The sequence below is a fragment of the Nipponia nippon genome, unplaced genomic scaffold (assembly GCF_047370975.1).
Source record: "Nipponia nippon isolate SJK-2023a ecotype South Korea unplaced genomic scaffold, ASM4737097v1 scaffold_29, whole genome shotgun sequence".
Taxonomy (NCBI): Eukaryota; Metazoa; Chordata; class Aves; order Pelecaniformes; family Threskiornithidae; genus Nipponia; species Nipponia nippon.
This window is the reverse complement of record NW_028262346.1, coordinates 191,300-216,279: the sequence shown is the minus strand read 5'-3', so window position 1 is coordinate 216,279 and position 24,980 is coordinate 191,300. Positions and strand designations below refer to the sequence as shown.

The following is a 24,980-nucleotide window of genomic DNA, read 5'->3' as shown; positions in this document are numbered from 1 at the left end:
AATGCTTCCCATTTAGTTCATTAAAAGAAGCCAGGGGGGAGAAAAATATCAGTTTCCCAAACCCAATTCTCTCTCTCAAAAAAGAAAATGTTCAGGAAGTGCTGAAACCCACAGAAACAGCTGCTCCCTCCAGCATTGCACAGACCACTACCAAGCAGCTTTACCTTTTCTTATAAATCAGCTTTAAAAGCTGGGTGTAGTTATCTCTGCCACCTCACCACCACCCAAAGCCAAGACAATCCCCTGGTCTCTTCTGGCTCCTGAGGAAAGACAGCATGTATCCAAAAGACGATCAACAGACAAAACTCAAGGAAGAGTGCAGGAGTGCAAGTCTGCCTGGATGCACCAACATGCTCATTCAGAAACCAGAGACCTTTACCAGGAAATTCTCAATGCTCAGGAGGTAACAAAACCTGGAGGACTGCAGCCCTTTTCCCCTGCAGGTTTTGAAATCAGGCACTAGTAGATGATCCCCGTGACCTGAGTGGTGCAGCAGTGCTCTCAAAGCAGACACAGCGCAGGAAGCTTTGAAGCTTCCCATTCAACAGCCTGACTGCTCTCCTGGCACAACTGAAGGTTTGGCCCCCCAAGAGCCAGGGCAAAGCCTCAAGCAAAAACGCTGGCTACGAAGGAGCAGAGGGCTTCAAAAGCATGGCATGACAGAAGGGAAAACCTCATTGCCCTGCCAGAAGCCATGATGCTCCCATGTACACAAGACCCCCGGAGCCAGGTGCTGACCAAGGAGGGCTCAAGACCCTCACACCACGGCTCTCCTGCATGCTGCCTGCTCACCTGTGAGGCCAGCGTTCAGGTTGATGATCAGAGGGTTGTTTTTCCAGTCAAAGGTTGCCAGCAGGTTGAGGAAGCGCAGGAACCCCACCTGGGGAGAGCTGCAGGCAATACAAAACAGTTCAACACCAGCATTTACTCCCTTGGCAGTATGAGGGGCTTGGGGGTTATTTAGCGATGCCCAGCCCACACACAGCCCAAGAAGGGATGTCTGTGGTGGGAGAGGGAAGTCCAGAACAAGCATGAGGTGCTTCCCCTTTTCTGAATCCCATAGGAAAGTCTTTCCCCCTTGTTCCTCCCTCTCCAAGTAAGAGAAACCAGCAAAAAGTGAAACATTGTCTCAGGTAGCCCCATTTCCCACCACTCCCCCAACCCAGACTCCTGGGGTTGGAGCAAAAGGGAGGTGGAGAAAGGGCTGCTCCCATCTCCAGTGCAGCTCCAAACAACGCCAGCCAAGCTCCCACTGTGCCTCTTCCCCTGTGACACAACACAGGCATGAAGCCAGACAGCTGGGATGATGGGGCTCCTGCTAGCAGGGTATTTTAGGAGACAGGAAAGCATTCTAGGCATCAGGCTGTTACTCCTGCTACTTTGGGGAAGGAAACTCGATGCCAAGTGCAGGGCAGAGTAACCTTTTGGCTCCACATGGAGCAACAACACTCCTTTTAACTTCATTTCACTCCCTCTGGGCCACATCTCATCCACCTGCCAGGGGCCAGCAAGCAATTGGCCCTGCAGGGTTATTTACCAACATGCTACTCCAATTCAGTTTTCAGCGGCCAACCTCTCACCCTTCCCTTCGGAGTCCTCTCTGGGAGGAAGGGAGGCTGCAGCCGCCAGCAGCATTGTAACATCCCTCCCAGGGAACCCAGGAGCCCCAATGTGCTGGCAGCCACAACGCAGCCCTTGCCCCGCTTCTCCTGGCCATCCCCCGCATGACGAGGGGCCCCACCAGTCCTCAAGAAGGCACAAGACACCCTGTGGTTGTGCCACCAGCACCCAGAGGCCATGAAGATGCTTGCTCCCATCTTTACCTCCTTCACCTCTCGCTCTGCGGCACACTGGGCAGGGGAAACCACAGCCCCGCAGCACGGAGCATCTCCATCTCCTCTGGCCAGCCGCTCCCAACAGGGCTTAGGACCCCGTTTTTGCAGCACAGGGGTCTCGTGCTCACTGCTGTGCACCCTCCCAGCACCTCCTGCCCTAGCAGCATCCCATCCCTCCTCCATTCCAGGTAAGGAAAAAGCACTAAATTCCCATTGGGCCAGCCTGGGCTCCTCATCCTCACCTGGGTGGTGTGAAGGGGGCTGGGTGGAGGAAGAGAAATGCCACAAGGAGGTCCACACACTCCTCAGAGATGCTGTCGCTCAGGAGCTGGGCGCTGACCCAGCGCTTGGCCAGCCGGCAAGTGCTGCCGAAGACAGGGTGCTGCTGCTGGAGCCTGCAAGGAGGGAGACAAGCCACTGCTCAACCCACACGTCCCAGGACCCAAAACACCCTTTTGGCATTCAGCAGGAGAGAAGAGAGGGGCAAATGTCTGCCAGGCACATGTGCACAGCATCACAAGCACAGGGCACTCTCTGTGGTCGTTGAGCTTTTAGGGAAATGAAGGGGAAATGCTGCCACATGCTCCTCTCTAACCATGCAGCTCTTTGGTACTTGTCTCCCCATACCAATGACCTTGGATGTGACAGCAGGGACAACTAGTGCTGCCCCCAACCACATTCGTCCCTCCATCCTCCCACAGAGTCTCTCACGAGGTGGGCAGAAGGGCCACTTCCCACGGCGAGCTCCTCTCCCCACTATCACCCTCCAACATCCAAGAGCACCTCCATGCTGGCTTGCAGCCACGTCCCATGTCCTGGACCCCCCCAAGGGACCCCCCGCCTCACCTACCCATGCAAGGAGCTGGTTAGATAGGGCAGATGCAACGTCTCCAGCTCCAGTTGCCGAGACTCCTCTGTGTCCTGGTACTTCAGCATCCCTTCTGGGGTGACCACTTCCTTCAAGATCAGGGGCTCCCGGTGGTAGGCTACTTGGAGACGGAAAACGTAGCCATCCTGAGATGGGAGCATAAGATGAAGTCAGGCTTGGTGGTAACATAAGCAGGCTGGTGGGCTACACTGCACCCCAGGGACACAACAGCAGCATCCTAGCATCAGAACAGTTTCACTATGCTTCTTCCTAGGCCCACCATCCAAATCCTGGTTTTGTCCAGTAGGACCACTGCCACAGCCCCCCCGCCTGCCTCCTCGATAACAAGTCAGGTCTGGAGAAGGTCCCCATCACCCCCCTACCTTGTACACATCAGTGTGGGTGACCGCAGGTCTGCAAACCAGCTGGTGCTGCTGCTGGAGGAGCTCAGCCAGCTGGAGGTGGAAAGCCGCCTTGATGCGCTTGATGGCTTCTTTGTCCTGTGGCCACTGGCCACTGCCTTCCATGTGGCAGATGACTGGGGGCAAAGTGACAGCAGGAGGCCAGTGAGCCCCACACAGAAATTAGGTGTTGGATGGGAGTGGCTGGGACTAGAGGTTACAGCAGGAGGAGCTGGGGCTCTGCTCCGGCCTGCGGCACACCAACACAGCAGTAACAGAGCCAGCATGGCCGCGTGCCTCTGCTTACCCCACCAAATCATCTCCCGCTCACGTCTCTCCCCACTTACTCTTCAAAGGGGCTATGTAGGCCGGGCAGGGCTTCTCCTCTGAGGGAAGCAGCAAGTGCTTGGTCCTGATTCGGGTATGGAAGGAGTAAATTGGCTTCATGGGAATGGGAGGGAAGACCTGGGAGAGAACAGCCACCCAGGGACTGAGAACAGGGAGCAGAAAGCCTGGGGCATCATGCACCCCCTCACCCCAAACCTCCCGCTCCAGCAAAGCTCCCCACCATGGAGGGCTTGGTCAACTTGTGCACAGCCAGCCCCAGGGACGGGACAGCAAAGAAGAGGCACTGCATCACCCCAAGGGCTCTCAGGAGCCATAAAAGCAGAGAGTGACTAATTCTCTCTGTCCCCTCTCAGCCCAGGGTCTCCCCCCAGTTCCTCACAGACCCTCCTGGGCTGTGCCCAGGGACACTCACATCCGTGTACCGGAGGGCTGGATGGACGCCCTGCACAGCCGTCACCGTCAGCGGCAGCCCTTTCAGGTTCCACAGCTTGCGGCTCAGGTCATCGTAGGAGCAGACAACGCTGACCATGGCCTCCTCACCCGTCCCTGATGCCTGCGGACACACAGGGAGCCTCTCCATTCACATCTCCCGCTCCTGCACAGACACCCACTTCACCTCCCTCTCAGGTTGGCATTGCAGCCAAGCTCCAAGGAGCCAGGACTGTCACCCCAGGGAGCAGCTTCTGGCAAGAGCACTCAGCAAAATGGGGAGGTAAAAGAGAGGGAAGCAAAGGGCAAGACTGTGGTTCCCCAGCAGCCACAGGCATCCTAGAGGCTGCGTTTCAAGCAGCAAGTAAAATTCTTTCCTGTGCAAGACACTATGACAGGATCAAGAGCTGTATCGCCAGCTTTCTCCCTAGGAAGGGAGAAGCTAAGAGTGATTTGCAGGTAAAGAAATCATACACTGGCAAGGTGAGCTCTGCTACTGCTTCCCTGACAGTTACCACGATGCCAACAGAGGTGGCAGTTAACAGAAAACTGCTCCAACTACATCCTTAGCCAAGGCAGATCTGTGAAGCAAGGCAAAAGCAAAACCCGAAAATATCCAGAGCACTGCAGGAGCCCTGGGGAAGGTGCATGAAAAGCACCAAAAGGAGAATTGCCACTGCCCTTGCTGCTTCCACCTCCCCAAAGCACAGCAGAGGAGCCCGAATGAGGAGGAGGAGACATCACCAACACCAAACCACTCAGCTCAGACGCAGCTGAGTCGAGCTGCATGCAGCCAGCCAGCCTGGGCTTTCTGGTGGAGCAGCAGCACCCTCTGTGGGGTGCACCACGAACAACAAATCCCTGTCCTGCCTGTCTCTAGAGCTGGCTGCACCATCCATCTTCCCTCATCCCCCATGTCCCCCGACCACCGCAGACTCCCCAGGCTGCCTGTAAACAAGGAGGAGCAGAGACAGACACTCCTGCCCACTGCCCTGTGCACAAGAGAAAGTTTATCCTTCATTTGTCAAGGACTAGCAACAATCGGACTCCTAAATGCCCCTCCGGCTCCGGGAAAGTGCATCCCCTCTCAGCGTGGTGTTTATCCACCCTGCTCACCCCAGGCTAGCTTGCAGGGACACAGCGCACGCAGGTTTTGCTGCTTTGCCACACAGCAGGCTGCAGGAACTTGCATCTCACCCCAAATCTGACATGCAGCTCTGCCCAGACCACAGCTGGTCCTGGCACAGGAGACTTTCAGTCAGATTTGGTCCCCTTTGCTCTTAAAAAGGGGAAAGGAAACAATTTCCTCCTCCATCCAACCAGGTAAAAAGCAGGTTTTACCAAAGACCAGCAAAGTGGTGCAAAGTGCTCATGGAATATCTCCAGGCTTTAATTTCACAAGCTGAAGAACAGAAGTAGGGAGAGGAACATTTCCCAGTCTCCAAGACGCATCTTTTTCTTTGTTTCAGATGCACATTCAGCTGCAACACTAGGGAGGGCTTGGTGGGCATGGTCTAGCACTTTGCAGCATGACAGGAAAGATCCTTTTGGGTTTCCCAGGTGGGCCTATGGGATGAAAGCACAGGAGTGTCTAGCCTATGTCCTGAAGGACACAGGACCTGAAAGGTGCAGCCAGAGGAGCACAGTGGGACAGTGATATATCCTCAGACAATGCAGACATAGTGGACACAAGCAGAAAGAGGAAGCCAGTGGGATGCTTGCAGGAGAAAATGGGATGTAGGGGCTACCAGAAAAAGAGGACTTCAGCAGCTATGCCTTGGTTGGCACGAAAGGCTCAGCAGATCCAAGGAGAACACCACACTGCCCATCCAAGTGCCCACAGGCAGGCATTTTCATTACCCTCACTTTCTTCTCTTGGGAACCACTTAGCTGCCTCAGGGCCACAAAGCTAAAATGACCTCCTCTTAGCCCTTCCCATACCTCCCTTCCCTGAGAAACCTACGGCCCCACTGGGGGAACAACTGTACCTCTTGCCCAGTCTCAGACTGGAGTCCCAGACTCCAGCAGGGCTCCAGTATAGCAGATGGAAGATTCGGGAATGTCCATGTGGCTACATGGAAGACAACAGAGCATCAGAGCTATGACACATCAATGCATCCATCCTGACACTGCATGCTGTGCCCACAGGCAAGGGTCAGTCTAAGACCAAGGAACCCCTCCATACAAGAAGGTCATGGTGAGGATACCAATCTCTGTGCATTCCTCCCATGCCCAAGTTGCAGCACAACTCATTCAGCTTCACAGGATTCAAAGCTGAAGCTGCCAATGTGCAGCCTTTCCTCACAAGACCCCTCCTTGAGTCAGGATAAAGAGGCCCAGGCAACCCCTTTGTTCTGTGCAAGAGGGTCTCATTTTTTGGCAGAAGGTCTAAACTGCCACAGGGAGGCTTTCCAATGCTGTAGGGAGTCTCAACCTTGTGAACCACTACAGGGTCTCAGAGGATTTCATTAAACATCCTGCAAGGTCCAGACAGCTTCTCTTCCATCTCTGCCAACAATGAGTGTCCCAACGTCCCATCTGCATGTAAGGGCAGGACCATGCTGCCTCCTTGCCCTTAGCATTGCCATCAGCAGAAGCTATAGCACCATGTGCTTGCCCTCCCCACTTTCTCTTGGGAAGCAGCTCACAGCATCAGGACCACAACTGAAATGACTTCCAGATTTCACAAAGCCAAAATGACCCACAACATCCCCCAAAGCACAAAGCTGACAATAGGGTTACCAGGGGTGTGGCACAAGCCAGGAGAGCAGCAGTGACCCCACACAGCTGCAGGTCTCCCAGCCTCAGCTGCTGCTTGGTATGACTTATAGCTTCAGCAGGTGCCTGACGATCTGCTCAGGAATGAGGCATTTCTGGCAAATGGTGTCAGCCTCCCACACCACTGCCTCACAGATGCTGCCATCCTGGAACTGCCACGGCTCTGATTTCTCCCCCCAGAAGGTCCGAAAGTCCAGGGCCTGCAGGGCGACATTGGCCAAGCCAGGCCAGGGACACGGGTCACCACTGGAGCCAACCAAACCATTCCCATGACCACCAGACACCCCTTCAGCCATCTGCAACCACAGCACAACACTAGCTCTGCTCCACCCCACTCGGCACAAGCAGGGCTCCCCTCACCTCAGGGTGATCAGCCTGTAGTCCCTTCTCCAGCGTGCTGGCAGCAAACTCGGGACAAACATGTGCTCTCGCAGCCCAGAAAACCAACCGTATCCTGGGCTGCATCAAAAGAAGCATGGCCAGCAGGTCGAGGGAGGTGATTCTGCCCCTCTACTCTGCTCTGGTGAGACCCCACCTGGAGTACTGCGTCCAGCTCTGGGGTCCTCAGCACAGGAAGGACATGGACCTGTTGGAGAGGGTCCAGAGGAGGGCCACAAAAATGATCAGAGGGATGGAACACCTCTGCTATGAGGAAAGGCTGAGAGAGCTGGGGTTGTCCAGCCTGGAGAAGAGAAGGCTGCGAGGAGACCTTATTTGCAGCCTTTCAATGCTTAAAGGGGGCCTATAAGAAAGATGGGGATAGTCTTTTTAGCAAGGTCTGCGGAGACAAGACAAGGGGTAATGGTTTTAAACTAAAGGAGGGTAGATTTAGACTAAACACAAGGAAAAAAATTTTCACGATGAGGGTAGTGAAACACTGGAACAGGTCGCCCGGAGAGGTGGTAGATGCCCCATCCTTGGAAACACTCAAGGCCAGGCTGGATGGGGCTCTGAGCAACCTGATCTAGTTGCAGATGTCCCTGCCAATTGCAGGGGGGATGGACTAGATGACCTTTAAAGGTCCCTTCCATCCCAAAGCATTCTATGGTTCTATGAAACAGGAGCCCAAACCTCAGGGGCCCAACATCCTTGTGTTTTGGGGGCTCAGTGTCAATCAGCCACTGCAGGAAAATGGGGAACATGAAGCACAAGGAGAAATGAGGTTGCTGTAGCAGCAGCTGCTGGGATATCGGGCTACTAGATGAACCTCCTGCTACATGCTCTTGGGTGCCTGGACAAGCATGGACAAGGAAAGCCTCATTTAATAGGTCTCCCTGATGGGAAAACCGGTTGCATTCACCCTGCCCCATTGCTGGGCCAGGAATTCTGCCCAAACCAAGCCTCCCAGCTGCACCCCACACCCAGTGCAGGGCCTCAGGTCCTGTATTCCCCACAAAGGAGACAGGCCTATCTCCTCCCCCAGAGAGCAAAGATCCCCTCCCTGTGCCCAGCAGTGCCATGAGGGACACACAAGACCCCACGTCCTGCGAAGGATGCAATGTCATTGCAGAGTTGCATTACCTCAGGGATCTGGGGCAAGGAGTGAGTCACAAGCAGCGCTCTCCTGGCCAGCCCACGGGCCAGCAGCGAGACAATGAAGGGAAGGGCCGCAGCCACGTAGTTCCCACCCCGATCCATCAGCTCATTCAGCAGCTGCATCTTCTTGCAGGCACCCTGCAGCTTGGAGACATGCTTCAGGCTACAGGAGAAGAAGAGAAGCTGGTCATCCACCCCTGCCACCAAATCCTTTCTGAGAGAGAGGTAGGCTAGAGGATGGATAAAGTGGAGAGCTGAGGGTCCTGGCCCAGGATGGGGGCTACAAGAAGAAACACTGCACTTTGGCATCTCAGGATGCACCACAGGAGATGTTGGCCCTTGGGACAGCCATCATTCCCAAAGGCCAAAGCATTGCCCTCCTCCTCCCGCGAGGGTATCTAGACAGTAAAAGCAGAATGGCCAAATGCAAGAGGCACCAGTGTCTATCTCAAAACTAGCAGGGCCACCTCCCACCAGGCAGGTTCACATCCACCCCAGTCCAAAGCCAGAAGCAGCCCATTCTTCTCTGAACAGGCTCCTCAGCATTACCCTGCCAGCACAGAGACTCACTGGAAGACATGGTCAAAGGCTCTGAGCATGGGCTTCGTGGTCATGAGCAGCACCTGAAAGCCATCCACCATCCGATCATCCAAAATTTCCATGGAGCGCTTGGCTTCGAACTGGACCTGAGCAAGAAGACAGAGCAAGAGCATGAATGGGAGGGGAGAAAGAAAGCAAATCCCTCCAGCAGTGGTCACCAATGCTCCCCCATCAACCATGGCCGCCCCTGCTCCATGGTCCCCAGCAGACCCTGATCTCAGACAGCCTCTGTCCTCAGTGTGAAGCCAAGTCATTGACAGCTGTCACTGTTGGCCAGACAGTCCTTCCTTGATATCCCTTCCATCAGGGCATTTTTTTTTCTGCTCCAAAACAGTTATTTCTGCTAAACAGCTGCTTGGCTTCACCCAAAGGTGCCCACAAAGAGGAAAACAACTTTCCTCCATCATTCAAGCAAGACAGGTAAGCCAGCACTATGTCCAAGTCTTAAAATTCACTTCCAAGCTTCAGAGCTGGAGATGGATGCTAAAAGCTTAAAAAGCAACACTGAACCCCCTCCACACATCCAACATCCTCCTCCAAGACATCTAACTACCCTCTGTCTGCCTCAGCTTGCTCCAAAGGCAGCATCTCAGGATGCCATCACAACCTGCCTGGTACCTGGTGGTATTTGCTGGCAGTCATATCAGTACAGAGGGATCCACAAAGACCACTTCAAACACATGGTGGAAGTCATCCAGGACAGGCTGGAAGAGCAAGCACAGTTCTTAGTGCCATGGCGCAGCACAGACACCAAGGCACCACCACCTCTTTGCCGTTCGACATCCCTTTAACAGGCACACCCCTGCCCGGGCAGCGCTGGCAGCACAGCCAGACACAGGCACGGGCCTCCCCACAGAGGGCTGCTTACCAGGGAGGCATCCACATCCCTCGCTAGGCTGATCCCTGTCACACTCAGGTCAGCGGTGGCTGTGGGCAGACAGGAAGGAACAAGTCACGCCACCATCCACATGTCCCCCACTGGTGAGGGTGGTACAGCTACATGCCAACACCACTGCCATCTCGCAAGACAAACCGTGCTACAATGCAATGCTGGCTTCCACCACTACCCACCCCTCTGGAAGCTGCTCCATCCAGCCCTGCTCTGCTGCCTCATACCCATCTGTCCATCTCACCCACAGGGTCTCAGCATCAGAGGGAGAAAAACCACAATTCCCCCTTCTCCCCACCACATTCAGGCTTCGTACAGAGACTCTGCTGACAACAGCCTTTCCCTGGAAACTCACCCAGGAACTGCAGGGTGCTCCTCAGCACCTGGTACCCACTCATCATCCTGATGATCTTGCGTTTCATCAGCAGGTAGGCAACCAGCATGGAGACCAAGAAGCCGCTGAAGCACCCCAAGCCCTGTGAAAACAGAGGGCTGAGTCAACAAGAGCTCAACGAGGCACCACGAGCCCCAGAGCCCACCCCACATGACTGCTTCTGGCCTCTGTCATCACCAGCAGGGCAGCCCCCAAGCCCCAATCCAGCCAGGAAGACATTGAGGCAAAGCCCTGTACAACAAGCAGAGATATGGATCCCCTTGCAGGAAGGCAACATCTCAAAGTTCTTTGGGAAATGGGATTAATTCCCCAAAAAAAACAAACCCAAAAACCCACTACATCATTCCAGGGATCTCAAAGAAGCACGATTGTCTGGTACACACAGACTGACTGCAACCCACACGGTAGGATGGGGCTCCTTGAAACGCAACACAGCTCAAATCAGAGTCACAAGCCCACCACACCACCCACCAGGACCAAACCACCACCCTTCCACCCAGGAAGGGAGAGCAGGCTAAAGGCAGCTCCGCCAGGCAAGCAGAGCCTGCGCTGTCCCCTGGCACAGGACGTACTTTGCTGAGCTGCCGCTGGTTCAGCCAAACTTTGAGAAGGGCCAGGCCATCCTTCGCACCCGGGAAGTCGGCGGCTGCACTAGACAAGAAGTGCAGGTGGGACAGCAGCACCGTGTTGCAGAGGATGGAGTTGTTGTAATGCGGGGTCGGTGGTTCGGTGGCTCCTGTGTGGGGGACAACAGCACATTGGACCCAACCACAAACCTCCTGTTCACAGAAAACAGATGCAGTGAACCCACCTCTGGGCACTACGTGCAGCCTCTGGCTGAACCAAGCAGGCTCGTGTTCCCCTAGTCCCAGGCCCTACCTTCTTTGGGTGTGCTTTGCTCCATGAACCAGGCTGTCCGGACATTGTTCTTGCTGGGATAGAAGCGGCTGGGTTTGAAGAGACCTGGGACAGGACAGGCATGGAGTCAGACGGTGACCATCTTCTCATCCTTGCCTGTAAGCACCGGGGTCAGATGTGCAGGAGGAAGAGATGTCAGAGACCCAGAGACTAACTTGAGAAAGCAGGGAGCATCCCCAGCTTGGGGAAAGGAAAAAGCTCCTTCCCAGCAAAGCTCAGCAGCAGTGGACATGATCTCAGAGCAGAGAGTGACCACATCCCAGAGTCAACAATAACCCTGAAGTCACATTGCTCATGTTCAAGTCCCATCTTCATCCTCACTGGCCAGTCGGGTACCCCAGCACTCTCCTGCCTGCCCTGGCCTTGCCCTGCCACTGCCTGTCCCAGACCCAAACCCGCTATCGCCTGGGGTCTGTGGAAACAAGCAGCACCCAGCAGCCTATGCATCTCACGTCATCTCAGAGAAGAGCCAGGCTGCACATAGCTGCCTGGGGAAGGCAACAGGATGGTGGGGAGCAGGGCTGGGAAGAGCAGGCAGGAAGGACTAGAAGGCAGGAAGGACAGCGCTAGACACAGACATGTTTTTGTAGGGTCTGCTTTACTCCCTGAACTACCTACAGGGTGGGCCAGCCAGCAAGGCCAAGGCTGGGGAGCCCAGCCAAGCTGCAGAGGGGGATTGGGAGGGGAAGAGACCTTGAAGATTAGGCTCTGTGTGGAGGGAGAGGACAACTAGGAGCATCGAAGCTCCAAAAATTTATCACCAATTGTGACGACAGCCCCAGACTGACCGCTCTCCAAAGGGCCTGTTAGATGGTATGAGACCACCACCACCACCCTCCACCTAATGCCAGTATCCACTCTAAGCCCGCACCAGAGCAAGGCTCAAGTGCTACCTTGAGGCCTCAGGAGCAGGATGGGCTTGAGATGGTTGCTGTTCACGTAGGCAAACTTCACGCTGCCGAAGAGCTTCTCCTTGGAGAAGTGCTGGGCAATGTGGGCCAGGTACAGAGCTCTCTTCCGGTGGTAGCGCTGGTTCAGGTTATCTTTGTCCTGGAAGATCTCCTGCAGAGAGAGGGATGGGGCAATCCCACCTCACCCGCCTGCAGAGCCTGTTTCAGCCTGAGGCACTACACCACCTACCGCTCCCCCTGGCCTCGTAGGCAGCCATGCAGCTACGGCCCCAAGGAGCTCCAAGTTGGTCGGGAGAAAGGGGAGGGAACTCTAGAGGGGCCTGCAAATATCACCCTCCCTGTAACACAGACTTGGGAGCTGGGGCAGAAATGCAATGGGGTACAAAGCTGGACAGCATCTATCTCCCTGGCAATGTGGAAGAGGTTCAGCCCAAGCAGAGAGAAGGAAGATCCTCATGAGGAACTAAAAGCAGCTGAAAGCTCTGATTGAGTGAGCAGTGAGACTGCACTCCCCAGCTCCTCGTGGGAGTCACCACACTGCATGTCCAGATGCCGCAACCTCACTCAGGAACGGAGAGGGCAAGGCAGGGGCTGTGGGGGACAGGAGGTGACGGAGCTCAGCCAGGCCCCAGGCCATTTGGGAGCAGGCATGGCCAGACTCACCCGCACCATGGTCACCACCACATCCGCGTTGATCTCCGGCTTAACGCAGGTGCCCAGCAGGTAGCTGCCCACCACCTTCAGCTTGGCTGGGGGCAGGAAGCGGAACCTCCCCTTCACACTGAACGGCACCTGCAGGAATGGGACCTTCATGCCCTTGGGAAGCCAGGCCTGGTCGGTGAGCTAGGAATAGACAGGACATGTGAAACGCTCTAAGCATCACCAACAGCAGATGTGCAGAAACCAGGACCCCTCTCCTCACACAACCGCAAGCACCTGCACCCAGAGCTTAAAGATGGAGCGGCCCCCTATCCTCTCCAACATAAAGTAACGTGATATTCTTTCAGTCCCTAAGGGACATGCTCCACAGGAACCTCTGCGTGTACAGCCACAGCAGAGCCTGCTCCACACAGGGGCCTTGCCGCCTCCTCCATCCCTCTGGGACTTACTTCAGTTTCTGATGTCTCTGGGATGGCACTCAGCAAGCTGTTAATTTCATGGAGGAAGGCATCAATCTTCATCTCCTTCAATGTCACCTCCTTCAGAAGCTCTTCAATCTGTAGAGGGAAAGGGAACCACAAAAAGCAGCTGCAACACTGGAATTGCTCCTGCCCTTTACCTTGTCCTCCAGCACCAACTACAAGCCTGGTGAAGAGGGCAGCAGGTGAGCTGGGGAACAACACCCAAGCCTCTCCACAAACCCTGCCCAGAGCTGGGAGTCCAGACAGCCCACGGGGCAGAAGGATAACGCAGCTCCTGCCATCTCCTGGGAAGTGCTGGATGGAAATGAACTCCATCTCACCAGCTTCTGCATAAGGTCCAGACACAAAAAAACTGGTATGATTCATGTAGGCTTTGCTCTCAGAAACATTTTTTGTATGACAGAGTATCAGGTCCAGGAAATAATTTTGCAGGCCCTAGAGATCCTGCCACCAAAACCAGCAGATCTTCAAGAGATCAAAGCTGCTCCTCACAAAATCACCAGCGTTACAGCCAGAAGGAGCCATCTGGTCACCAGCCTCACCTCCCCCTAACACAGACAGTTTGTTCCCAGGGCAAAAACCAACCCTCCTGCCCCATACAGAAGCTGGTCAAAGGCAGGAGCCCGGTGCACCTGGTGATGTCACTTCCTCGCCCCGACAAGCAACAAATCACGGCAGTGACGGATGCAATGCTTCTGCTTCCACCATCCTACAGTTAGTGCTGGAAGGGTTCAATTTTAATGGTGCAAAAGAGGCAGAGAGCCTGGTGTGGGATGGTAATAAGAATTACGGTGGGAATACGTGCCTTGTGAAGCCTGTGCCTTCTGTCCCTGCCCAGCTCCTGCAGAGGAGGAGGCACTGCCCGGATTTACCGGCTCAAGAGGGCTCAGGGGCCTGCCAGCGGCCCGGGGTCCCTTCCCCAGGCCGTTCCCGGAAAGCTCCGGGTCCGGGATCCCGCTGCTCCCCGGCCTCCCCCCCCCCCCCCCCCAGCTTAGCCCCCAGAGGGGCAGAGCGGCCAAGGGCAGCTGCCCGGGCCGGCGGGCCCACGGCTGACCTGCAGGCGGAGCAGGCTGTAGTAGAAGAGGTCCTCCATCTCCTTCAGCTGGCTCAGCTCCTCGCTGGTCGGCGGCTTGTAGAGCTCGGCCCGGCTCAGCTTCGCCGGCTGCAGGGCCCCGGCCCCGGCCGTGGCGGCCCTCTTCCCGCTCCGCGCCGCTCCCCCGGCGGAAGGCTCCCGGCCCTGCGCCGCCACCGCCTCCTCTTCCGCCGCCTCCGGAGAGCCCTGAGGGGAGAAGACGCCAGAGCTGGCCCCAGAGCCCCGCAGGCCCTCGGTGCGCCGACCCCCCCCGCCCCGCCGCCCCCTCCTCACCGCCATGGCGGCCGCCGCACGCCCGCGCCTAAGCCCAGTCACCACGTGCAGCGCCACGCACGCTGCTGGCCGCGAAACGCCGCTCCCCATTGGCCGCCCGTACAGCGCAAGGATCCCTATTGGCCCCACCGGCTCGCCCCGCCCACAGAGCCGCCCACGCAGCCGAGAGCGCTTGATCGGGGCGGGGGCGGGTGGGGCTGTTTCCTCGCTTTACGGCAGGTCGTGCTGGGCGCGGAGCGTTTTGCAGCGGTTGCGGGTGCTTGATGGCAGCGTGGCTCCCGCCCCGCAGGGCTGTGGGGAAGGGGCTCCACTCGGGGCGGGGGTCGGTGCCCCTCGGGCCCGTCACGGGGCACGGCCCCAGGGTCGTCCCGATGAGGTGCCCCCGCCTGCCTCAGGCCCCGCAGACCCTCGGCTGGGCTTCCTCCGACCCCCTCCCTTGGCTGGGATGGAGCCCATCGCTGCCCCCGCTGGCTGTTCAGAGCTGCCACCCAAATTCGCAACTTTTAACCCGGTTCTCGGGTTTTAACCCGGTTCTTTTGCGGTTCTCGGGGCAGCCCGGCGTGGTGTCACGTTCAGGCTGGCCCTGCGTGGGTGCCACAAGCCAGCTCGCCCCGCGGGATGCACCCGTCCAGGGGCCGGCGTTGCCCCACTGGGCTGGGCCCACCCGCGGTGCCTCTTGGGGACCCCGGTTTAAGCAGCGCCACATTTTTCAGATTGTGTTCACAAGGGACTTTAAAATAATTGGGGAGGGGGAGATGAAGTATATCAGGCTTTAACAAACATGCCAGACTCCAGTTTTCAGTCTGGTGTGACTTTGTGACTTCAGTGGCTGGAGAGCTGCCCTACAGAGAAGGGCCTGGGGGTGCTGGTTGACAGCCGCCTGAACATGAGCCAGCAGTGTGCCCAGGTGGCCAAGAGGGCCAATGGCATCCTGGCTTGTATCAGGAATAGTGCGGCCAGCAGGACCAGGGAGGTGATGGTGCCCCTGTACTCGGCCCTGGTGAGGCCACACCTCGAGTCCTGTGTTCAGTGTTGGGCCCCTCACTCCAAGAAGGACATCGAGGTGCTGGAGCGTGTCCAGAGGAGGGCAACGAAGCTGGTGAAGGGTCTGGAGCACAAGTCTGGTGAGGAGCGGCTGAGGGGGCTGGGGTTGTTTAGTCTGGAGAAGAAGAGGCTGAGGGGAGACCTTATTGCTCTCTACAACTGCCTGACAGGAGGCTGTAGCGAGGTGGGGGTCGGTCTCTTCTCCCTAGTAACAAACGTTAGAATGAGAGGAAACGGCCTCAAGCTGTGCCAGGGGAGGTTTAGGTTGGATATTAGGAAAAACTTAACTGAAAGCGTAGTCAGGCACTGGACCAGGCTGCCCAGGGAAGTGGTTGAGTCCCCGTCTCTGGAGGTATTTAAAAGAGGTGTAGATGTGGCGCTTAGGGACATGGTTTAGTGATGGACTTGGCAGTGATAGGTTAACGGTTGGACTTGATGATTTCAAAGGTCTTTTCCAATCTAGACGATTCTATGATTCTATGATTTGTACTCCAGACATCATAGGGAAAATTCAGGGCTCTTTGGGGTTAGGTGGGTAACCAGGTGGGTAACCAGGGTGTCAGCTGGGCTCAGAGTAGCTGATGCCAAAGCCTTGAGCTGCCAGCTGTAAATAAACATGTAGTAAAATAAGCTGCAGTTTGCACAGTACACACGATTCTGGCAAAAAGCTGAACCAGGTTTGGAAAATCATCCCTCTCCAGTTTTGAGCCTCAAGTGGCTGAGCGGTAGAGCTGCGTGTGCCTTCTGACGTGGGGATTTTTGAACAACCCTGAGTTATTTGATGTTTTTGAGACACAGTGGAGACAGAGAACCATTTCCTGCACCCAGAAAAGAGCTTTATTTACCAGAACAGCCAGGCTGCAGGCAGCACGGCCAGGTTGATCCTGGGTAGGGCGAGCACAGAGCTGCCTGTACGCTGCGGAGCTGGGCTCTGGTACTTCATGATTAATTGGGGTGGACATCCCCCTATGTGACCTGCAGAGAGCACAAAGCAAAGCTGTGGCAGCCAGACCCGGCTTGGCCAGCTCCCACAGGGGCTGGAACAGGCATGGGGAGCGGGGCAGGGCCAGCGGCAGCCTACATGCAGATTACCAGAGCGGGAGAAATATCCCCTTTATATATGCCTTTACATATATATGCCTTTACAGAAGTAACTCCAAACCCCAGGTCCAACCTGATTTGGGTTGTCAGGGTATTTAAAAACCCACTCCATGTATGTCCCTGAACAGGAGGTCACAGATTTGGGACTCGGATAATTTTAGTACTCTTTCCAGCTCTTTGACTGGCTTTTGCATAACTGTAGACAGTTTAATTCACTTCTCCGCACCCTGCCATGAAGGAGGAATGTTGTGACTCCAGTGGGACCGTCATTCTTTGGAAGGGCTCTGCTCTGGGATAGCAAACCCAGCCTGGAGTGTGTCATCTCTGCTCCAGGTCCAAATTCTTCTCCCTGAACCCCAGCCACCCTCAGTTCAGTTTTTTTCCTGTGCTGTGGGAACAGTATAAGCAGGATCTCTTCAAGAGCAAGTGTGTAGGCATGTTAAGACAGAGGGTAAAAGAACACATATCCATCCCAAAAGTAAGTGTAGGCGTTCAGAGAACTCCCTAGTGTATTTGGCTGAGCTCTGTCCCCAACACAGGACCTCTAAGCCAAATTAGCCCACTCTGCTCGTGGGCTGCGCTTGCAGGAAACATGAGCAAGTTTGGGGAAAAACAAGCAGGCTGGGTGTTGGAGGGAAAAAAAACAAGCTGGGTGTTCAGAGGATGTGTGCAGCTGATTTTTTGCCTGCCCTGCAGGTTTTTCCTGCACCTGGCTTGCGACGGAGCGGGGCAGGCTCTCACCCTTACTGCTGCTAGGGAAAGCAGAGCAACGCTGTGTCTGCTGGTGCCCGTGTCTGCCCAGCTTTCACCTGGCAGAGCTCATTTCCACACGCTGCCTCTGTGCAGCATCTCTGCCCGGGAAATCCTGGTGCTGAGCTCCTGCTTGAGGCCAGGCATCATTTCCATTCCCAGAAAAAGGCTGGCATCACCCTGTGTGTCACCTGACCTGCTGCCTAGCTGGGCACAGTCGCCAGCGTCATCGCCAAGAGCCCCTGTAAACTTCATGTCCCCAATATTTAACAACTTCCATGCAAGAAAACCTGCTGAAAGTGGGGTCTCAGCCTTGTGTCAACCAGGGGACTGGGACTCCTGCAGGGGGGTGTTTGGCTCCTGCTTTCCAAGGAAAGTCTCCCGAGAGCCGAGCTGACCCGTTGTTGTATTTGGGGACCACCTCCTGCACGCAAACACTTGTGGCGGGGATGCAGGTGATGGCTGATGAGATGAGGCTTCTGGTGCCTGTTACTGCTCATTGCAGCTCCTGACCAGTTGCTGCATCATGGCCTCTCTCAATCTCAGCCACCAGCAGCAACACCCCCAACCCTCTCCAGAGCATCCCAGGAGAGGATTTTTGCCCATTGTAACCTCCGAATTGTTTCTTCCTCCATCTCAGTGGGTCCTGCAGGCTTACCCCTGCCTCTTGAGCTGGGGACACAAACGCCCTGCATCCATCCACGGCTGTGCACTCACTCCCCTGCACTCCCTTGCATCCCAAGGTCACCTCCAAAATTGACTTCCAGTTAGCGTAGATGTTTAACTCCCGTCCAGTTTTGCAAGTAATCCTTGTGCACAGCCCCAGTGACTCTGCTGCGTATGAATTACAGCATCAGGTCCTAACTCAGGAGGCATTTATCCTTCGTGTTCCCAAAAGAAACACCTCCTTGGCCGGAGGATCTCCCATTCCTCCCCCTTCCCTCCTACCCCCAACAGGACCAGGACCCCCACTCCAGCTCCGATCCTCTCCCCCATTCCCGGTTCTTCGCGCCCCATCCCCACTGTGCCGTCCTGCTCCCCAAGACGTGATTCACTGCCCGACACCTCCAGGTGCAGTGGGCATACCTGCGGTGTCAGGCTCCCCTCTGATTTAAGGCAAGGGTAATTACAGCTCTGTGCAGGATTTTTAGGAAGGCTGGGAAAACCAGTTTGGTCATCCCTGGCCCCAAGGTCACGTCCCTATGCTGCTTGAGAGCAACAGGGAAGGAGGGACTCGGTCACTTGGGGAATAAATGGCAGGTCCAGGGCAGGTCCAGGAGTGCCCCATCATGGAAACCCCCCAGCATCCCCCCTCAGCCCCCACCGTCCCCGGGACGGGGTGCAACGCCTGGCCAGGGTGGCAGAGGGGGGCTCAGGGTCTGGCCTCGGCGGGGCTGGATAATGGCAGCGCCTGGAGCCTCCCTGGCCTCCTGCCATCCCCCAGCGCCCTGTGTCCCCCCGCTTCCAGGTGAAAGCGCTCACCCCGTAGCCCTCAGGACAGAGCACGTGCACACGCATACACACACACAGAGATAGATGTGCATACGTGCATATATGCACACATAAACACATATGTACACATACAACTGCACACACACATGCGCACACACATGTATATACCCCACCACACACATATACCTCTAGACGCACATACACACACATCCATGCTCACACGTGCACACACACACACACATCATACACATATATATACAAACACATCCACATACACACACATGCACACACCCACATATGCACACACACCCCCTACACCCCCCTGCACACACTTGTGCACATATACGCATATGCAAGCACACACACGCACGCACTCAAACACACACATACACACACACGCATGCACATACACACAAACCTACATACACACACCTACAGACACATGCACTCACGCACACAGAGCCACAGCCAGAAGCTGCCAGCTCTGCTGGAGCCAGGGGGTCCTGGGGACCTGGGGGCACTGGGGGGAGTTTAGGGAGGCCAGAGGGACCAGGGCAGGCTGAGTCCTGGATGTGGCACCCTGGGGCAGCCAGGCAGCCCAGCCAGCCCTGCAGCAGGGAGCAGGGACAGTGATGCCTTTCCCAGAAGAGATTATTTTACCAAGTATTCCAGCACCTAGTGAGTCATTAATTACTCCCCATCCTACAATGCTAATACTAATAATAAAAAAATATTTTACAGCATTCCACGCCCCATGCCCACCCTTGCAGGCATCACGTACCTTCCACCATCCCACTTTGCCCAAAGAGCTGCGGCATGGCCTCAGCTGCCTGCTTGCTGCCGGGCTCCCACCTCCAGCCACGCTGCATCCCCGCTGCCTGGAAACCCCGGGGGAATCATAGAATCGTTTAGGTTGGAAAAGACCCTTAAGATCATCAAGTCCAACCGTTAACCCAGCACTGCCAAGTCCACCACTAAACCATGTCCCAAAGCACCACGTCTACCTGTCTTTTAAGTACCTCCACTGATGGAGACTCGACCACTTCCCTGGGCAGCCTGGTCCAGTGCCTGACTACTCTTTCAGTGGAGAAGTTTTTCCTAATATCCAATCCAAACCTCCCATGGCACAACCTCGTCCTGTCGCTTGTTACTTGGGAGAAGAGAGCAACCCCCACCTTCCTACAGCCTCCTGTCAGGCAGTTGTAGAGAGCAATAAGGTCTCCCCTCAGCCTCTTCTTCTCCAGACTAAACAACCCCAGCTCCCTCAGCCGCTCCTCACCAGACTTGTGCTCCAGACCCTTCACCAGCCTCGCTGCCCTTCTCTGGACACGCTCCAGCACCGCAATGTCCTTCTTGGAGTGAGGGGCCCAAAACTGAACACAGGATTCGAGGTGCGGCCTCACCAATGCCAAGCACAGCGGGATGAACACCTCCCTGGTCCTGCTGGCCACACTATTCCTGATGCAAGCCAGGATGCCATTGGCCCTCTTGGCCACCTGGGCACACTGCCGGCTCATACGCAGCCGGCTGTTGACCACCACCCCCAATATAAAACAAATACTGAGAGGATACTGCCTGTGAACAGTGAAGATCGTCTGAACACTGTGACGATCATTACACTAAAAGATCTTAAAAGGATGGGCCTGATTTTTCAGTAGTAGTGAGTGCCTGTAATTTCAGCTTAAGTCCTCTGACTCGGAGGAATCATAGAATCATGTCATAGAATGCTTTGGGATGGAAGGGACCTTTAAAGGTCATCTAGTCCATCCCCCCTGCAATTGGCAGGGACATCTGCAACTAGATCAGGTTGCTCAGAGCCCCATCCAGCCTGGCCTTGAATGTTTCCAAGGATGGGGCATCTACCACCTCTCCGGGCGACCTGTTCCAGTGTTTCACCACCCTCATCGTGAAATTTTTTTTCCTTGTGTTTAGTCTAAATCTACCCTCCTTTAGTTTAAAACCATTACCCCTTGTCTTGTCTCCGCAGACCTTGCTAAAAAGACTATCCCCATCTTTCTTATAGGCCCCCTTTAAGCATTGAAAGGCTGCAATAAGGTCTCCTCGCAGCCTTCTCTTCTCCAGGCTGGACAACCCCAGCTCTCTCAGCCTTTCCTCATAGCAGAGGTGTTCCATCCCTCTGATCATTTTTGTGGCCCTCCTCTGGACCCTCTCCAACAGGTCCATGTCCTTCCTGTGCTGAGGACCCCAGAGCTGGACGCAGTACTCCAGGTGGGGTCTCACCAGAGCAGAGTAGAGGGGCAGAATCACCTCCCTCGACCTGCTGGCCATGCTTCTTTTGATGCAGCCCAGGATACGGTTGGCTTTCTGGGCTGCGAGAGCACATTGCTGGCTCATGGCCAGCTTTTCATCTATCAGTACCCCCAAGTCCTTCTCAGCAGGGCTGCTCTCAATCCCTTCATCCCCCAGCCTGTATTGATACCGGGGATTACCCTGACCCAAGTGCAGGACCTTGCACTTGGCCTTGTTGAACCTCATGAGGTTCACACAGGCCCACCTCTCCAGCCTGTCCAGGTCCCTCTGGATGGCATCCCGTCCCTCAGGCGTGTCAACTGCACCACTCAGCTTGGTGTCATCTGCAAACTTGCTGAGGGCGCACTCGATCCCACTGTCTATGTCATTGATGAAGATATTGAACAGCACTGGCCCCAGTACGGACCCCTGAGGGACACCACTCATCACTGTTCTCCATCTGGACATTGAGCCATTGACCACTACCCTCTGCATGCAACCATCCAGCCAGTTTGCTATCCACCAAACAGTCTCCCCATCAAATCCATATCCTTCCAATTTAGAGAGAAGGATATTGTGGGGGACCATGTCAAAGGCCTTACAGGAGTCCAGATAGATGACATCCATAGCTCTTCCCTCATCCACTGATGTAGTCACTCCATCATAGAAGGCCACTAGGTTAGTCAGGCAGGACTTGCCCTTGGTGAAGCCATGCTGGCTGTCTCGAATCACCTCCCTGTCCTCCACGTGCCTTAGCACAGCTTCTAGGAGGATCTGTTCCATGATCTTCCCAGGCACAGAGGTGAGGCTGACAGGTCGGTAGTTCCCAGGGTCCTCCTTTTTACCCTTTTTAAAAATGGCTGCAATGTTTCTCTTTTTCTGGTCCCCAGGGATTTCACCTGACTGCCATGACTTTTCGAATATCATGGAGAGTGGCTTGGCAACTACATCAGCCAATTCCCTCAGGACTCTGGGATGCATCTCATCAGGACCCATAGACTTATGTATGTTCAGGTTCCTCAGGTGGTCACAAACCTGATCTTCCCTTACAGTGGGAGGACCTTTGCCCCCCAGTCCTTCCCCTGACTCCATCCCCAGGAATCTGAAGTTTCCCAGCCCAGGTGAAGCCATTCCCAGGCAGGTTCTCACCAAGGGTGATCATCCTCAAACATTATGTACCATCATCTTCTCAGCATGACATCCTGGAGCTCCTGCTTTCCTAAGAGGCGCAGATGGATGGCAAGCTGGCATCAACGAACCCCTGGGGAAATACCACATCAACACCAGCTATCCAGACACCGCCATCAAAATTCAACAGTGGCATCTTACAAATGGCAAAATTCCCCAAAATAACATGCATACTTCCTTTAAAACATCTCCATGCTAGTGGAGCAGGGCTGTCCTTTCCCCTGGGACACAAGGAAGGCCAGGGGTGGTGTTGAACCACTCGCGGGGATCGCTGATGTCCCAAAAAGGGGGAGTTGCAGAAGAAAAAGGGGGTTGCTGCTCCCCACCATCCCTTTACGCTTGGCAAAACAAAAAGCCTGCTGGTGATTTGCAGACATAGTTCCCACATTTTTTTTCGAGGGGACCCAAGTGCTTTTCACCTGCCGAAGTCATTTGCAAACAAGGTGCTAGATCCCAGCCCAGCAACCTCCTGCCCGCAGGCTCAGACCTTTGAACCCACTGAGCTGGAGTGTGGGGAGGCGCAGGGCTGCTCGGCGCTGCCTTTCTTAGGAGCAACTCTCAAAAACCCGAGCACCTCCAAACCTCAGACCACCATGGTGCTGGTGCCCCAGACTGCACAGCTCAAACCGCTGTGCACGAGTGCACACTCGCACGCACACCCACATGCACACACATCCTTGCTTCCTCTGCTCCTGCCTCAGGAATGCCGCTGACATTGTGCACAGCTGGCGGGAAGGGGCTGCGGTCGGATGGGGCTGCCGAGCAGGTTTAGCCGTCACGTTGAGCCCAGCTCCTGCTGCGTCCGCCTCGGGGCCTTCCCGCAAACACCGCTACTGCGGAAATGCTCCGGTCCCACGGCAGCTGTGGGGAGCTAAAACCTCGGCATGTCTCTGGGCTCGGCATCACCTGCAGATGTCTCACGCTTCCCCACGGGCAAAACCAGCTCCTGCCTGGGGCTCTCCCCACCAGACCTTTGCATCCATCTCTAATCCCCCTTGGCCACCCCATGGCCATGGCTAGTTTTTTTCCAAGCCCCCTCAAAACCTGATCTCAGCAATAGTGCTTGGAGTGAGGCAGAAAGCCACGTCCGGCCATGCGAGGAAAGCCATTGCCCAGCCAATCCCTCCCAGCAGCTTTACCCAGATTTGATGGAGTTTCTTGCTTCTCCCGGGGAGAGGGGGTTCTGTCCCACCCCAGCAGAATCTGAATTTTATTGTAGGATTAAATAGTTCCTCCCTTTGGTTTCTAAAGTACTTGCAAGTGCTTCAAACTCTCAAGTATTAACACATGATAGAGTCATTTGTAACTCCCAGACAAAAATAATCCAGTACACAGAGTAATGACACAAGAAAGCACTCCTGCAATGTTTGACTGTCCATACCAAGTATGGCCATATCACAGAAATGAGTAGCTAACAAGCAATCTTCATGATGGCCAAGAAGTGGAGGACCTCATCAAGGCAAAGAAATAGGATAAAGCTGATATTTCTACCCATTGAAGCTTTAAACAAAACTCCAAGGGCTTCGCCACCAGCTTAAGGCAGTTACCCAGCACATTCCTGGCAGCCACTGAAAGGAAAAAAGTCCTGAGAGAGCTGGGGCCCAGCTCCTGGCTCAGACACAACCAGGTCCTCAACCATGGGATGGGGTCAGAAGGATGCCAAGGTCCCTCCCAGTGCTCAGGGACCACCCAGACAATGCCACGTTGATTAAAATGAGCCTCAGTCATCACTCGTTGCTTGGATGGATGACGGTTCGTTAAGTCTCACTTGGTTCATTAAGTCTCATCTGCCTGCACGGGGATGGAGCAGCCACTTTGCAACCCCTCCCCAGCGGCAGAGGTGGCTCCGGAGCTTTATGAGGGTAAAGCCGAGGTTCATAGGATGGTACAACAGCTGGAGGCCTCCTCGGTGGGTTGTATGCTGGGAGGGTGTGTTATACATGCTGCCTTAGGCAAAAAAAAAAAAAAAGCCTAAAAGGTCAAAAATTCAAAGAGGACTAAACCAATCCATACATATAGGCCAGGGGTGGAGGGGGAGAGACTGATTTTGACTGTCCAGAGTCAGTGGCTCTGGCAACTTTAACTCAAAACTGTGGCAACCTGAATTACATGAAGAGAACTAATGGGAAGTTGATATGCTTCATAAAGTGCTAGCAGTGTTTTGCCTCCTTTTAAATCACCTACTTGCTTTTTGCGTAGATTGTTTTGTGCCCTTGTTTTTGTTTTCCGGTTGCTTTTGTTTGCTTTCTGTAACAGACTAGAGAGTGAATTTATCTGATTTCCCAGCTGTTGCTGTGGGCTTTTCACATAGCAACAAGGAGGAGAAACCTTTTGCTTTTTTTTCTGATAGTAAGAAACAACCTGCAGCCTCCAAAAATCACATTGGAGACACTGAGGGAGGGCAAAAGCTCTGCCCCCTTTCCTCTTGCAGTCATGCCATGTTTTATCAGCAATGGTTGGTTCATCTTGTCTGTCCCACCAAAACAGCCCTTGGCAATCTCCCTGCAGCAGAATAGTGCCCTGTTTTCCCTCCAAAAAATAAAAATTCCATCTCCAGGGCAGTTCCTGAGACTAGATGGAGTGGAGAAAGCCAGGAACATGCAAATGCGGTGTTTATTTATTCATGGCTTAAACCTCGGAGTGCCAAACTGCCTGGCAATGGGAGTGCCTGCACTCCCTCCCTTTCAGCCAAACCCAACCCGTGTGGCACTGAGCAAACATCAGTAGAGGTGATGATAATGATTGATGAAGATGACTTGATTAATTGAAATCTTCGGCAC

At 54.9% G+C, this 24,980-nt stretch overlaps 1 protein-coding gene across 1 annotated transcript in view; it reads right to left on the bottom strand.

Moving 5' to 3' along the window:
* The window catches only part of NOL6 (nucleolar protein 6), a 29,244-nt gene extending 14,752 nt beyond the window's left edge, over positions 1-14,492 (bottom strand). The window contains 23 exon segments of the mRNA XM_087763717.1: positions 793-890; positions 2,078-2,230; positions 2,686-2,849; positions 3,087-3,241; positions 3,452-3,569; positions 3,865-4,005; positions 5,889-5,952; positions 6,711-6,859; positions 7,020-7,086; positions 7,719-7,780; positions 8,181-8,358; positions 8,766-8,881; positions 9,414-9,448; positions 9,451-9,499; positions 9,664-9,722; positions 10,040-10,160; positions 10,651-10,814; positions 10,958-11,092; positions 11,890-12,058; positions 12,571-12,750; positions 13,017-13,124; positions 14,104-14,328; positions 14,416-14,492. Coding sequence (XP_087619843.1) covers positions 793-890; positions 2,078-2,230; positions 2,686-2,849; positions 3,087-3,241; positions 3,452-3,569; positions 3,865-4,005; positions 5,889-5,952; positions 6,711-6,859; positions 7,020-7,086; positions 7,719-7,780; positions 8,181-8,358; positions 8,766-8,881; positions 9,414-9,448; positions 9,451-9,499; positions 9,664-9,722; positions 10,040-10,160; positions 10,651-10,814; positions 10,958-11,092; positions 11,890-12,058; positions 12,571-12,750; positions 13,017-13,124; positions 14,104-14,328; positions 14,416-14,421 — 2,716 coding nt within the window. The 5' untranslated portion in view covers positions 14,422-14,492.
* Between the last annotated feature and the right edge of the window lie 10,488 nt (positions 14,493-24,980).